Source organism: Heterodontus francisci, chromosome 20 (genome assembly GCF_036365525.1).
Source record: "Heterodontus francisci isolate sHetFra1 chromosome 20, sHetFra1.hap1, whole genome shotgun sequence".
NCBI classification, from domain to species: Eukaryota; Metazoa; Chordata; class Chondrichthyes; order Heterodontiformes; family Heterodontidae; genus Heterodontus; species Heterodontus francisci.
This window is the reverse complement of record NC_090390.1, coordinates 72,882,678-72,897,370: the sequence shown is the minus strand read 5'-3', so window position 1 is coordinate 72,897,370 and position 14,693 is coordinate 72,882,678. Positions and strand designations below refer to the sequence as shown.

Below are 14,693 nucleotides of genomic sequence, written 5' to 3'. Positions count from 1 at the left end.
ACTCCAGGATGAACATTTGCCATCAACCACCACCCTCTGTCTTCTTTCAGCTAGCCAATTTCTGATCCAAAGCTCTAAATCACCTTCAACCCCATACTTCCGTATTTTCTGCAATAGCCTACCGTGGGGAACCTTATCAAACGCCTTACTGAAATCCATATACACCACATCCACGGCTTTACCCTCATCCACCTGTTTGGTCACCTTCTCAAAAAACTCAGTAAGGTTTGTGAGGCACGACCTACCCTTCACAAAACCGTGCTGACTATCTCTAATGAACTTATTCTTTTCAAGATGATTATAAATCCTATCTCTTATAACCTTTTCCAACATTTTACCCACAACCGAAGTAAGGCTCACAGGTCTATAATTACCAGGGCTGTCTCTACTCCCCTTCTTGAACAAGGGGACAACATTTGCTTTCCTCCAGTCTTCCGGCACTATTCCTGTCGACAATGACGACATAAAGATCAAGGTCAAAGGCTCTGCAATCTCCTCCCTGGCATCCCAGAGAATCCGAGGATAAATCCCATCTGGCCCAGGGGACTTATCTATTTTCACACTTTCCAAAATTGCTAACACCTCCTCCTTGTGAACCTCAATCCCATCTAGCCTAGTAGTCTGTATCTCAGTATTCTCCTCGACAACATTTTCTTTCTCTACTGTAAATACTGACGAAAAATATTCATTTAACGCTTCCCCTATCTCCTCTGATTCCACACACAACTTCCCACTACTATCCTTGATTGGCCCTAATCTAACTCTAGTCATTCTTTTATTCCTGATATACCTATAAGAAAGCCTTAGGGTTTTCCTTGATCCTATCCGCCAATGACTTCTCGTGTCCTCTCCTCGCTTCTTAGCTCTCCCTTTAGATCCTTCCTGGCTAGCTTGTAACTCTCAAGCGCCCTAACTGAGCCTTCACGTCTCATCCTAACATAAGCCTCCTTCTTCCTCTTGACAAGCGCTTCAACTTCTTTAGTAAACCACGGCTCCCTCGCTCGACAACTTCCTCCCTGCCTGACAGGTACATACTTATCAAAGACACGCAGTAGCTGCTCCCTGAATAAGCTCCACATTTCGATTGTGCCCATCCCCTGCAGTTTCCTTCCCCATCCTACGCATCCTAAATCTTGCCTAATCGCATCATAATTTCCTTTCCCCCAGCTATAATTCTTGCCCTGCGATATATACCTGTCCCTGCCCATCGCTAAGGTAAACGTAACCGAATTGTGATCACTATCACCAAAGTGCTCACCTACATCTAAATCTAACACCTGGCCGGGTTCATTACCCAGTACCAAATCCAATGTGGCATCGCCCCTGGTTGGACTGTCTACATACTGTGTCAGAAAACCCTCCTGTACACACTGGACAAAAACTGACCCATCTAAAGTACTCGAACTATAGTATTTCCAGTCAATATTTGGAAAGTTAAAGTCCCCCATAACAACTACCCTGTTACCTGCATCATTCAGAGTTGAGACCCAAGCTTCCAGGCTTGTACGAGGGTTGTTCTATAACTGGTTTCTAAGTGATGGTAGAGTGACTTGGGTAACTTTCTTTTCTCACTTTCTCTCATGAGGAGAGTGTCTGATGTTACCCTCCTGGCAGTAACATTTTTTAAAATTAATTTTTGGGAAGTAGGGACTTTGTCCCTGTTACCAAATGTTGGAATGTATTTGACCAATCACGTACTTGTGCATCATGCATCTACTTAAAAGCTCCCATGGCACTATTTGAAGAGAACACAGAGTTTTTCTAGTGTCTGGCCAACATTGGCTCTCAACCAACATCACCAAAATAGATTAACATTTATTTAATTTGTTGTTTGTAGGAACTTGCTGTACACAATTCAGCTGTGCTGGTTCCCTACATAACAGTGACTACACATTTAAAAATAATTCATTGATCCTGAAGCACTTTGGGACATCGAGGGTGTGAAAGGCACTATAATAATGAGTTCTCCTTTATCATCTCCTCCTCCTCTATCAACCGAATATAATTTTGAACAATGTAACATAAAAGTTTAAACTTTGTGGATGAATTTCTTTAGATAGAGGTTAAAGGCATGAGAGGCAATAAAGATGTTTGCAACAATCTGGATAATATCAATATAATGGAAGAAAATTAAGATAAAGTGTCATAATATAAACTAAATGTTTAATCGCAAGCTTTTAAACACACAATTTAATTCTATTCTTGAATTGTGCCAATGCATGCCAGTTATTTGCTCATTAATGGGTTAAATCTTGCATTCAGTTGTTTATCATAATTTCCTCCCCCACACACTGGTGTATACTGCTAAGGATATGAACTAGCAATCAGCGGCAGGATAAATTTCCAGCAAGAGTTTTGTGGAGTCTGTAACATTTAACAAAAATTTCTAAAGGAATGGTGAAGGGTTTAAAGGATAATTGGCAGCAATGACCCCCCCAAAGTTGTAGAGCTTTCCCATGTGTTATCCCATTGGCATATTGTTATCAATGTCATTATGGTGGTCAGCATTTTCCTATGGGGTTTCTCTGTTGCTTGGCAGGAGACTGAGGCAAAGTAAGGGATGGAGCATCTTATTATGTAAAATATTCCTGGTGGCTACTATAATTGTGTGGTTTGAGAAGTGGTGGAAATAGTTGTTCTTTAGAGCAATTTTCATTATTGCAATGCAAGTTCCAACCACTAAGATGCATTCTTGTTTCATACCAGAAATTTGCTCAACAATCAGACTGAGCCTTGCTCCCTTTATGTCCCAGGACTGTGTTTATTTTTTTCCCTACTTCCTTCATTTTATTTTGAGTTTCAGATTGCTTTTTTTTAAACTTTTTTTTTCTAGAATTTCCATCGTTAGTAATAAAACAACTTGGAGCCTTCAGTTGTAAACAATTTTCCATACCAACTGTCCTAATGAATGTTACTACCAATACTAAAAGTTTAAAAAGTACCAAAACAATGTCAAAAATTCATGGGTTCCCCTGATGATCCAGAGACTTGATCTTTACTGAGTTACCCATTTTAAGCTGCAGCAACATATACAACAATTGGCTTTTGTGGATCTCAGCCAGTGAAGCGAAAAATTAGCCAGAATCTCTGCTTTTCTCTCCACAGATGCTGCAAGATCTGCTGAGTATTTCCAGCATTTCTTGTTTCTTTTTCAGATTTCCAGCATCTGCAATATTTTGCTTTTATTATATTGAATATTCCTAATTGCTATCCTGATCCCAGTCTGTAGGTGGAGATTGTGTGAGGACAGATTACAGTTTAGTTGTTGTGCACCCCTGCAACCCCACCTCTCTCCCGCCATTGTCTAGTAGCTTGTTTTCACAATTCAGGCTGACATATGAAGAATGAACACTTGGGTGCAGTAACAAAAGACGGCCAGCTCCCCTGAAACTATACCTGGCATGAGTCAACATCATCGGGACTAAAAAATGTTTTTATTAATTTTGTATTAAATATTTTAACAACCATATAGCGTGTGAGGTATGAATGAAGAAACACAGATGTAGTTTATTCAAACATTACCTGGTAGACAATCCACGTCCTTTTAGATTAACTTCTTATCCTGCTCATTTTCACTTGCTTCACGAATGAAACAATTGCTGCTTTTTGTTGCATTCTCCATAGACTCCAGCTTTTGGTATTTCACAAAACAAAAAATGCAAAATTACATTTTCCACAATAAAAGGGCTATGTTGCTGGCTTTATGCTTTACATTTACTTGTAAACAAAGTATGTTTTAATTTTACTAAAAAAGCATGAAATCTTTGCACTGCATGTAGTATTTTAACATTAAAAAGAAAAACTAACTCTTCTCCTACAGATACGGAACAGGAACTAACATCAGATGATGGTTCTGCGTTATCACCACCTCAATCCCCACAAGCCGTACCAGCAAAATTAGAAGGTGGGGCACTTTAGCTGTAGTTCATTAGTCATTTGCATTCCCTGATGGCATTGATGTGTCTCTACCTTTTACATGTTTCAGTTTTCATTAATATTGCAACTTGTCTCAAAGAAAGCATTATAAGTACCCCACATGCTAAGTTAAAGATTGGCTTAATTTTCTTGAACATGATAGAGGCAGCATTCGGACTGTGCCATATCTCTGTATAGTGCGTTGCCTTCAGTAAGTAACGATGCGAGGCAAAAACTTCAAGTATTGTATGCATACTTTATATTTAGTGTTGCAGTAGATGCAATTCATTCCAAACAGAATATTAACTGCAGTAAGTTTGGAACTCAGTCATTCCCTATAAAAGAGTATTCCTCTCCCAAAATTGACCCAACTTCAACTCGTGAGCATCGTACACTCCTGGTGCAGGCATGCTATCTGGCTTTAGCTTTATTTCCATTTTGACAAGTTGTCTTCCTTACATTCTTCAGTTTATTTTATTACTAATTATAACTTCATATGTTGGAAATACTCTAATTTACCCAAAGCTAGCCAACCTACCTGGCTGCAAAAATTAGATTTTCTATTTCACTTCCTTTGGTATGCCCTCTAGCACAATCCTCTGAAAACAACCACACGCCAAACAATTTCCCCTTCCTCTTGTCACATTATTTTGATTATTCTGGTAAACCATGAACAGTCTTGATTATATAAAAGTGAATGGGAAGGGCACAGTAGTAGCATTGTGGTTATGTGATAGGATTAGTAATCCAGTATCTAGTAATGATCCAAAGACATGAGTTCAAATCTCACCATGGCAGCTGGGAAATTTGAATTCAGTTCAATAAATCTGGAAGGGAAAAATAGCTAGTATCAGTCAGTAATGGTAACTGTAACCACCTGATTGTTTAAAAAAAAAATCTGGTTCACTATTGTCCTTTAGGGAAGGAAATGTGCCATTAACACCCAATCTGGCCTACATGTGACTTCAGACCCAGAGCAAATCATTGACAGGCTGGTGGAATGGGCAGATATGTGGTAGATACAACTTAATATGAAGTGTGAGGTGATACATTTTGGTAGGAAGAATGAGGAGAGGCAATATTAACTAAAGGGTACAATTCTGAAGTGGGTGCAGGAGCAGAGGGACCTGGGGTTATATGTGCACAAATTGTTGAAGGTGGCAGGGCAGGTTGAGAAAGTGATTTAAAAAGGCATATTCAATCCTAAGAGTTATAAATATAGGCATAGAGTACAAAAGCAAGGAAGTTGTATGAAAATTTTTAAAACACTGGTTCAGCCTCAACTGGATCATTGTGTCCAATTCTGGGCACTGCATTTTAGGAAGGATGTGAAGGCATCAGAGAGGGTGCAGTAAAGATTCACGAGAATGGTTGCAGGGATGAGGGGCTTCAGTTATGTGCAGAGATTGGAGAGGATGTTTTTTTTTCTCCTTAGTGAAGAGAAGGTTGAGAGATGATTTAATAAAGGTGTTCGAAATCATGCGGAGTCTTGACAGAATTGATAAACTATTCCCATTGATAGAAGGGTCGAGAACCTAAGGACGCACATTTAAAGTGATTGGCAAAAGAACCAAAGGTGACATGAGGAATTTTTTTTTTCTGCAGGGAGTGGTTATAATGTGGAGTGCACTGCCTGATGGGGTGGTGGAGGCAGATTCACTCATGGCTTTAATAAAGGGAATTGGATAAACACCTGAAGGGGAAAAAATTGCAGGGCTACAGGGAAAGGGCCAGGAGGTGGGAGTAGCTAATTTCTCTTGCAGAGTGTTGGCATGGACTAGATAGGCCAAATAGCGGCCTCCTGTGCTGTAACCATTTTATGATTCTATAGGGTTGACTCTTCTGCCCTCTGAAATGGCCAAGCAAATAGCTCAGTTGCCAAGAAGGTGGCTCACCACCATCTTCTCAAGGGAAATTAGGTAATGGCAATAAATGCTGGCTTTGTCAGTGATGCCTACATCCCATGAATGAATGAATAATAAATATTCATTGTTTTTATTTTAAAGACATTTTAATAATTGACATTTTAACTTTCATATTCATAATCATTCTGCCTCAGAAAACACTATGCCAACAGTGGTGGTGAATGGAGGAAAGGAAGATGGGCAAGCTTTAGCAGAAGATGTGACAAAACGCATCAGCCAGTTAACAACCAGCACTGTGGAGAGTGTGGAAATTACCATCAGGTCAACAGAAAAGATAGATTTGAATGCCAGTGATACCCTTTCACCAGAGGGGTCTCCTTCGAAATCCCCCTCAAAGAAGAAAAAGAAATTCCGCACACCATCGTTCCTGAAAAAGAGCAAAAAGAAGGAAAAGGTGGAAGCATAATGATGGATATGCAGGAGTGTTGCACAATTAAAAAACTGGTCAGATATGTCAGTCTTGAATGCTTGATATTGACATGTTGCTCAGCTAAATGTGCTAAACTTCAGTTAACTGTGCACTGACCTAGAATAGACAAAAAGGCCAAATCTATTGAGATTATTAATCTGGCATTAAAATATTTTATTGCAAATTTGTTTAGTAATTAACCTTTTGCCAAAATTAAATCACGTTCTAGTGAATTCTAGACTTGGAACGGTTATACTGTGGAATTGATTTTAATCTTTTTTTTTTTAAAAACTCATCTCACTATAGCCAGTAAAATGGGGAAATTTTATACATTAAAAACAGATGATTTAATCCATTACTGACAACTTTCTATCTTAAACTTTTAATACTATGAAATAAATGTTACTAGCATGCAATATAAGGGTCTAATGACAGAAGAAAGAATGCCTGGCTCAAGTATACCTGAGTTAGAGTTAGGCATGCCATTGTTCTGATATTAATGGACTAGATTATACAAAACTGGAGTCATGTTGATAATGTTCTTGTTTTTTTTTTGAAAAAAGCTATACTGCACTTTTTGGTGATACATAACTAACTAGTGATTTAAATCCTAAGTGAATCCATGAGGTAACCAAATGAAGGAGAAATAATGCTACCAAAAAGGGAAAAGCAAGGTGTGCAATGGGAGTAAGTATTGGGGAAAGGATTGAGATATAACAAATAAATGGTAAAACAGAAATTGATTTTTTGGAACTGTGGCTCAACTTGTAGAGTAGTTTAAAAAAAAAAGGCATGAAAACAACATTTTAGATGCATGATCTAGAAAATTAAGCTACAACACAGTACCGAAACCAGTGCTGGCATTTTAATTGATCCATTTTTTTTCCCCCTCTTCACCTCTCTCTCTAACCCCAGAGAAGCCTGGTGATGTCAAAAACAGCATTTTATTTTAACTGCTGTATTGTAGGCTTAAGTCCATATTTGTGGCACTTGATCTTGTTAGCTACTAGATAGAATATGCTAACTTGGCTTGCCCACTGATGAGCCTTATAGGGTTTGGTCTAATAAATTGTGCTAGTTGACACTTTAATGCCCTCTGGGAAGAAATCTGTGCCCCATAAAGTTGGTTTCCCCAGTTTAAGACTGGTATTCAAAATGAATGGCCATTTTATGGTGTATATTCATTACAGTTGAGAGTTCACTCTGGGATGTTAATTACTGCACTGATCTTGAATCAGTGTTTTGCAAAGAAACCCTTTTTTTAAAACAAAATCTTCCAAGAGCAGCATGTTAGTTATTGAGAGAACGTCCTTTAAAATATCCTTCACATTATATGTTTTCTTGTATTGTTACCTGTAATGCGTTTGCTATAAAGTGGCTTCTCATGTACTATGGACTGTGCAGTGGTAAATTACATGATTTTTTATCTTGTTGAAAGACAAAGAAATGAACAATGATGGGCACATTCAAATAGTGTCCTAAGTTGTGATCATAATTAAATTTGCTGTTGATTGTCCACTTCCTACTTCTATCATGGGGACCCCACGTGCTTTTGCTGAACAAAATGATTATGTTGAGAGGGGGAAATGCATTTTTAATTTGAAGTTTTGTTTTGGAATGACCGAAGGATGGTATTTTTGTAAGCATAAAAAATATAAAAGATTTAAATATTGTAATCTCCAAATAGTTTCTCCATATATACAGCCCTATCTGTTTACTGGAGAAGATAGGTTTACCAGATTAATAGACTTCTGTTACTAATATTTTTACAGCTAATAATCTTTTCACGGTAACTGTCAGAAAATGATCTAGTAAATTCTAAGGAGTGTTTAAATTTATGAGCTAAGCTTGGACACTCAGCGAAAGCCACTACATGAGTTATCGAGAACAATAGATAATTAACCACTAGAATTGGGGTGTGTGATCTGAATCCCCATTAGCAATGTGAAAGGTAGTTTTATTCTGAATACTGTACGTTGATAAATGGAATTGGAGTAGTTGGAAGGTTTGAGGACATAGGATTGGGCTACGGCAATGCATCTCTGAAAGGGAACACCACCACGTCAACACTAATAAGTACTGGAAGGATTAAACAAGTAGTTAAACTTTAGTTTTAAAAATATACCTTTTTTGTAAACTCTTTAAGTGATCATTATCCAAACTTTGTGCTTCTGGTAACTTTTTTTGTTGGGGGGGGCCTCCTGTCTGCATAATTTATGCAGCCTTTATGCATATTGCTTTAAACTGAGTTAATTGACCTTGTTAACGCTATATACAAGTGCAGCAACCTATTGTCCTGTGGAATATATAAATGATGCTTAACAAAGTTGCTTTTAAAAGTGTTGCTAATCAATGTGAAATCCACCAATAAACAGTATGTTTTGATGTAGAAGCATCCCAGTTTCGAAATCTATCATTTGCATCTTATAATAGACTATTATCTTCCAATAACCTTACTCTCCAATTTAAGCCCTAATTATGTGATATAATGCCCTTTTTAAATTATATTCTGACAAATTCCATTGCTTTCTTATATTTTTGAAACTTTGTAAAGCATTAAACTGTTGGAGCATTTCAAAATCTGGAATCTGCTTATGGAAGAATGTAAAAGAAATGGCACTCTGTATAGCAGCTTACTTGCTCTATGAAAAATTAAATACCTATATAAACACACCAAAAATGGTCTTGCCTTTGCCTAAGTATACTTTGAATCTTTTCTTTAAGCCATGAGATGCTAATGAAAACATTTTTTGACTTGTATAAGTTTTTTTGTTTGCTCAGAAGGAAGATTAAAATGTGTTCCCAGTACATGAAAGTTTTAATATTAAGCCCTACAGATGTTTTACCCCTGCATGCATTGTTATTTACCTCCTTAGGATGTTTGAACAGGATATACAACTAAGATGTCATGTGTCCTTATGTTTCTGAAAAGATGGTTGTTAGTACAATCTGCTTTTATGTGTGCATTATTTTCAATCAGTAAAATCTAAAATTCAATCAAACAGTTAAAATTAAGTTGTCATACTCCCGTAATTTCCTAAATGCAACATCATCTTTATTTAGTATTCTCTACCTACGCTAAGTGTAAGCGCGTCAGATTTATGAAGGATATCAGAGAGACGCTGAAGAGTGTCTCTGCAGAATGAGGCAGCTCCGAAATCTGAGTTGGGCAAATATTGTATGCAGGTAGTCATATATATGGTAGTTGAAATTTAATGCAGAGAAGTGTAAAGTATTACATTTGAGAAAAAAAGACATAGCTACAGATGTTTGAAAAAGACATGGGAATCTATGCTCAACATGTCCAACCACTGTTAAGTCATAATCTACAGAGAAGAGAGAATGTTAAACCACATTTGAAGTAAAGGAAAAGTCAAAGGAGGTTAAGATCAGTCTGCACTCCTCCAATTCAAGCCTCTTGCACATCCCTGATTTTCTTTGCTCCACCACTGGGGGGTGTGCCTTTCAACTGCCTAGGCCCTAAACTCTCAAATTCCCTCCTCTCCTCTTTTAAGATGCTTCTTAAAAACCTTACCTCTTTGATCAAGCTTTTGGTCACCTGTCCTACTGGTCTGGATTTTGCTTTCAGCAGTGAACGAACAGCACTTGCTATTCACCTTGCTGACAGCTGCCTACAGACTTTTCATGAGTTTACAGTGGAGTTTTCCTCTAATCCTGCATCTTTACCAACACAGTGCCCTCTACAGAGGATCTGTGGCTTCTGTGAACAGGGCAAGCAACATCAAGGCTCATCACCCAATTACATTGAAATAGGCTCTTGAGATGCACAGAGCCCAAACCAGAGAGTATAAAGCAGCAAATTTATAAGTTATATTTAAATGATGTACAGAAAAATGAAACAAAGATTGGAAAATACAAATGCGATTAAGGGAGAGGGATGAGACTCGGAAAAGATAAAAATGTAATTTTTATTAAAAATCTCCAATATTGGTAAGTATATCGGCGAGGACTGCAACAGTGCACCCTGTGCAGGAGCAGAGTATATCTGACAGCAACTTCTGAATTTCCACTTTTTTCTGCATACGTGCGCATTCTAGAAGTTGCTGTCAGATTTCCTCCATTATAACGGTGAGCGCTGATAGCCTCACTGTTACTTTCATCCCAAATTCTGGACCAATGCCTTATGAGACTCGGCTGCAAATTTTGTTTGCTAACCATTCCTGTGAAGTGCCTTTGGACATTTAACTGTTCAAAGGTGCTATATAAATACAAGTTGTTATTGTAACACTTGCCAAACCATACCTTGAATACTGAGAAATACTGGTGACATTTAAACATGGAGGCAGGCAGAGAAGAGTCCCAAGACATCCATAGATGTAAAAGGTCTGAGTTATGAGGGAAGATATCCAGCTGTCTTACTATATTCAATAAATCAACAGATGACTGATCTTTTCATACACAGCAGACATGCTCATGTTGCATTCAAATTCAAGTATATAGCTCCTTTGATTAAGTCTCTTGCATCTCACCAAATGTCCCACAATCAATGACTTCAAAAGGAGGTTGGATGGCCACTTGAAGGAAATAGACTTGCAGGGCTATGGGGCTCGAGCAGGGGAGTGGGACTGAATAGCTCCATGAAGAGCTGGCATGTACCTGAATGGCCACCACCTGCACTGTAAATGACTCAGTGCTCTGACGCCACTATGACAATAGAAGAAAGCATTGATTGCTTCATTATTTCACTATATTAGTCAGCCAGTTTGGACTATAGGTGGCAGCATTGAGCTGCTGTAGCGTAAGCCAATTTTACTGAATCTGCCTTTTTTCCCCTTTTAATCAAGTAAAAGATGTTTTTAATGTACCTATCAGATTGGCTCAGTTAGTACTCTTGTCTCTGAGTCTGAAGGATGAGAGTTAAATCTCCATCACAGTGAAAAGCATCAAATCTAAGCTGGCGTTCCGGTGCAGAATTAAGAATGTGTTGCATTGTCAAAGGTACCTTTTTTTGTTAGATGAGATGTTAAGTTAAGGCCCCATTGGCCTGTTCAGATGAACATCGAAAAATCCCTTGCACCCTTTCAAAAAAAAGAGGGAGTTCTTCACATCCTAGCCAACATCACTAACAAATAAATGGTATTTCATCTCAGTGCTGTTTGTGGAACCTTGCTGTTGTGAAAATGAACTGCTGAGTTTGTCTACGAAAATAATGACTATACTTGAAAAAGTAATTAATTGGATGTGAAGTGTTTTGAGACAGCCCGGGGATGTGAAAGACCCTGTATAAATGCACATTTTCCATGGACAAAAAACATGTGGCCTGCAAATTTTTTTGATGCAAATTACATTCAGTACAACTCGAGTTCTGCAATCTTTTGTGCTAGTTTTAAAAAAATCATGATTGAAGCAGGCCTCACCCACAAAACTGGCCATGGCCCCAGGTTAAATTGATCACTATTGGCAGTTTCTGCTAGCTGTGCTCATTTGAAGAGGTTCCAAAAATTAGCTGCATCATTTGAGCACAAGAACTTTAATGGGAACATTTTAAAAGCTTTTGAATTTTTTTAAACTTCACTGTAAAAAACAACTGTACCCCAATATAACCAGGAAATAGTTCTGTATACTTGTCATTTACAGTCATTTAAAATAGGGTTACTCACAGCTGGTGGATTGGTACTGTTTAAAAATGCATATTTTTTCTCAATCCCATTTTCAGTTGTAATCAAACAACACCAAGTTACCGTTCTTAAAAATATTGTGGAAAATTTTTTACAATACATTTTATAAAACTGCCCTGCACTGCTTCATGGCAGATTTTGTGTTTAGTGATGTGTAGATCAGTTTGAGTGAAAACAAAAAAAAAATTCAAAATAGGTGCAATTTGTGCCTGTTTCGCTGATTGTGCCCAAAGCAATAACTCTACCCCATGTACCTCAGTCCATTATTTAACTTTGCAGAATGGGTAATGCCAAAATCATGAGGTGGGTCTGGAAGAGTAGCTAGAAAGAAATTGCTCCCATTGGCAGAAGGATCAAGCACCAGAGGGCACTAATTTAATGATGATTGGAAAAAGAACCAATGGTGACATGAAAAAAAATTTTTTACGCAGTGAATGGTTAGGATCTGGAATGACCGAGAGTGGTGGAGGCAGATTCAAAAGTGTCTTTCAAAAGGGACTTGATAAGCACCTGAAGAGAACATCTGCAGGGCTACAGGGGACGGGTGGGGGAGTGGAATTAGGTCAGTTTTTCTTGCAGAGAGCCAGCATAGACATGACGGACTGAGTGGCCTTCTGTGCTGTAACCCTTCTATGTGGAGGATGTTTCTGTTTTTCTATAGTACTATACATCCAGGCCTGACTCCACAAGTGGTGCCCGTTACCTCCTGGGCCATTATAATTTGTTTCTGATTTTATGTGTTGGGAATCTTGGGGCAAGAATGGCAGCTCAACATCCCTGGATATAGAGTTTTCAGGTGGGATAGAGAGGGGGATAAAAAAAGGAGGGGGTGTAGCATTATTGGTTAAGGGATCAATAACAGCTATGAGGAGGGATGATATGCTAAATGAATCATCAAATGAGGCCATATGGGTGGAGATCAGAAATAAAAAAGGGACAGCCCTCTACTAGGAGTGTACTGTAGACCCCCAAATATTGAGAGGGAGATAGAGGAGCAAATTTGTAAGAAAATTTCTGAGTGTAAAAACTAGGGCAACAATAGTTAGGGATTTCAACTACCCTAATATCAACTGGGATACAACCAGTGTGAAGGGCACGGAGGGGTACAAAATTCTTGAACTGCATTCAAGAGAACTTTTTTAGCCAGCACGTAACAAGCCAACTGGGCAAATGGATGAAGTAACAGTGGGTGACCATTTTGGAGATAGCGATCATAATAGTTAGTTTTAGCATAATCATGGAAAAGGACAAAGGTAAGACAGGAGTTAGTTCTAAATTGGGGGAAGGCAAATTTTATGAAACTGAGGCACAATCTGGCAAAAGTAGACTGGGACTGAACACAGCTACTGGAAGGAAAGTCAGTGGCAAACCAGTCTGAGGCATTCAAAAGCGAGATTCTACAGCACAGTGTAGGTATATCCCCACAAAGACAAAGGATGGTATGGCCAAATCTAGAGCTCCCTGGTTATCTAGAGGCTTACAGGGTATGTTGAAGCAGAAAAAGAAAGCTTATGGCAATCACAAAAAACTTAATACTTTAGAAAGCTAGAGGAGTATAGAAAGTGAAGTAAAAAAGGAAATTAGAAAATCAAAGAGAGGACATGAAAAAATATTGGCAGGTAAAATCCAGGAAAACCCAAAGATGTTTTATCACCACATTAAGAGCAAGAGGATAACTAAGGTAATGATGGGGCCTATCTGAGATGTACAAGGGAACTTACATGTGGGTGCAGATGATATGGGCAGGGTTTTTCATGAGTTTTTTGCCTCTGTCTTCACAAAGGAGAGGGATGATGCATTGTAGTAAAAGAGGAGGAGTGTGAAATATTAGATACGGTAAGCATAATCAGAGAGGAAGTAGGAGAGGGTCTGCCATCCTTGAAAGTTGATAAATCACCAGGCCGGGAGAATTGAACCCCAGCTTGTGAAAGAAAGCCAGGGAGGAAATAGCAGATACACTGAGGATCATCTTCAAATCCTCACTGGATACAGGCAAGGTGCCAGAGGATTGGAGGTCTGCGAACGTTATAACCATTGTTTAAAAAAGGTGCGAGGGATAGGTGAAATAATTATAGGCCGGTCAATCTGACCTCCATGGTGGGTAAATTATTAGAATCAATTCTGAGGGACAGGGTAAACTGCCACTTAGAAAGGCACAGACTGATCAGGGATAGTCAGCATGGATTTGTTAAGGGAAGGTCATATCTTACTAATTTCATTGAATTTTTTGAGGAAGTAACAAGGAGGATTGATGAGGGTAGTGCAGTAGATGTGGTCTACATGGATTTTAGTAAGGCATTTGACAAGGACCCACATGGCAGTCTGGTCAGTAAACTGAAAGCCCGTGGGATACAGTTGAATGGGACAGGTTGGATCCAAAATTGGCTCAGTGACAGGAAGCAAAGGGTAGTATTCGATGGATGTTTTTGTGAATGGAAAGCAGTTTCCAGTAGTGTTTCATAGGGCTCAGTGTTGGGTCTGTTGCTGTTTGTAGTATGTATTAATGATTTGGACTTAAATGTGGGAGGCATGATTGGGAAATTTGCTGATGACACAAAAATTGGTAGTGTAGTTGATGAAGAGGATAGCTGTAGACTCCAGAATGATATCAATAGTTTGGTTGAGTGGGCGCAAACGTGGCAAATGGAATTCAATCAGAAGTGTGAGGTAATGCACTTGGGGAGAGCAAATAAAGCCAAGGAATACACAATAAACAGGTCATGCGCTGTGACGTCATGCATCTCCTCCTCGTCCGGTCTGGCATGAGCTGCTTCGGCTCATCACCACTTGGATGGTTCAATCTCG

The 14,693-nt window shown here is 38.7% G+C and overlaps 1 protein-coding gene across 6 annotated transcripts in view; it reads left to right on the top strand.

Annotated features, from left to right (window-relative positions):
* The window catches only part of add3a (adducin 3 (gamma) a), a 337,068-nt gene extending 328,424 nt beyond the window's left edge, over window positions 1-8,644 (top strand). For 5 of the 6 annotated variants that reach the window (XM_068053019.1, XM_068053018.1, XM_068053021.1 and 2 more), the window contains exons 14-15: window positions 3,821-3,904; window positions 5,975-8,644. In XM_068053019.1, the coding sequence (XP_067909120.1) occupies window positions 3,821-3,904; window positions 5,975-6,246 (356 nt within the window). In that variant the 3' untranslated portion in view covers window positions 6,247-8,644. The remainder of the gene's footprint in view (window positions 1-3,820; window positions 3,905-5,974) is intronic. The other variant, XM_068053022.1, reaches the window with a different exon arrangement.
* The last annotated feature ends 6,049 nt before the right edge of the window (window positions 8,645-14,693 follow it).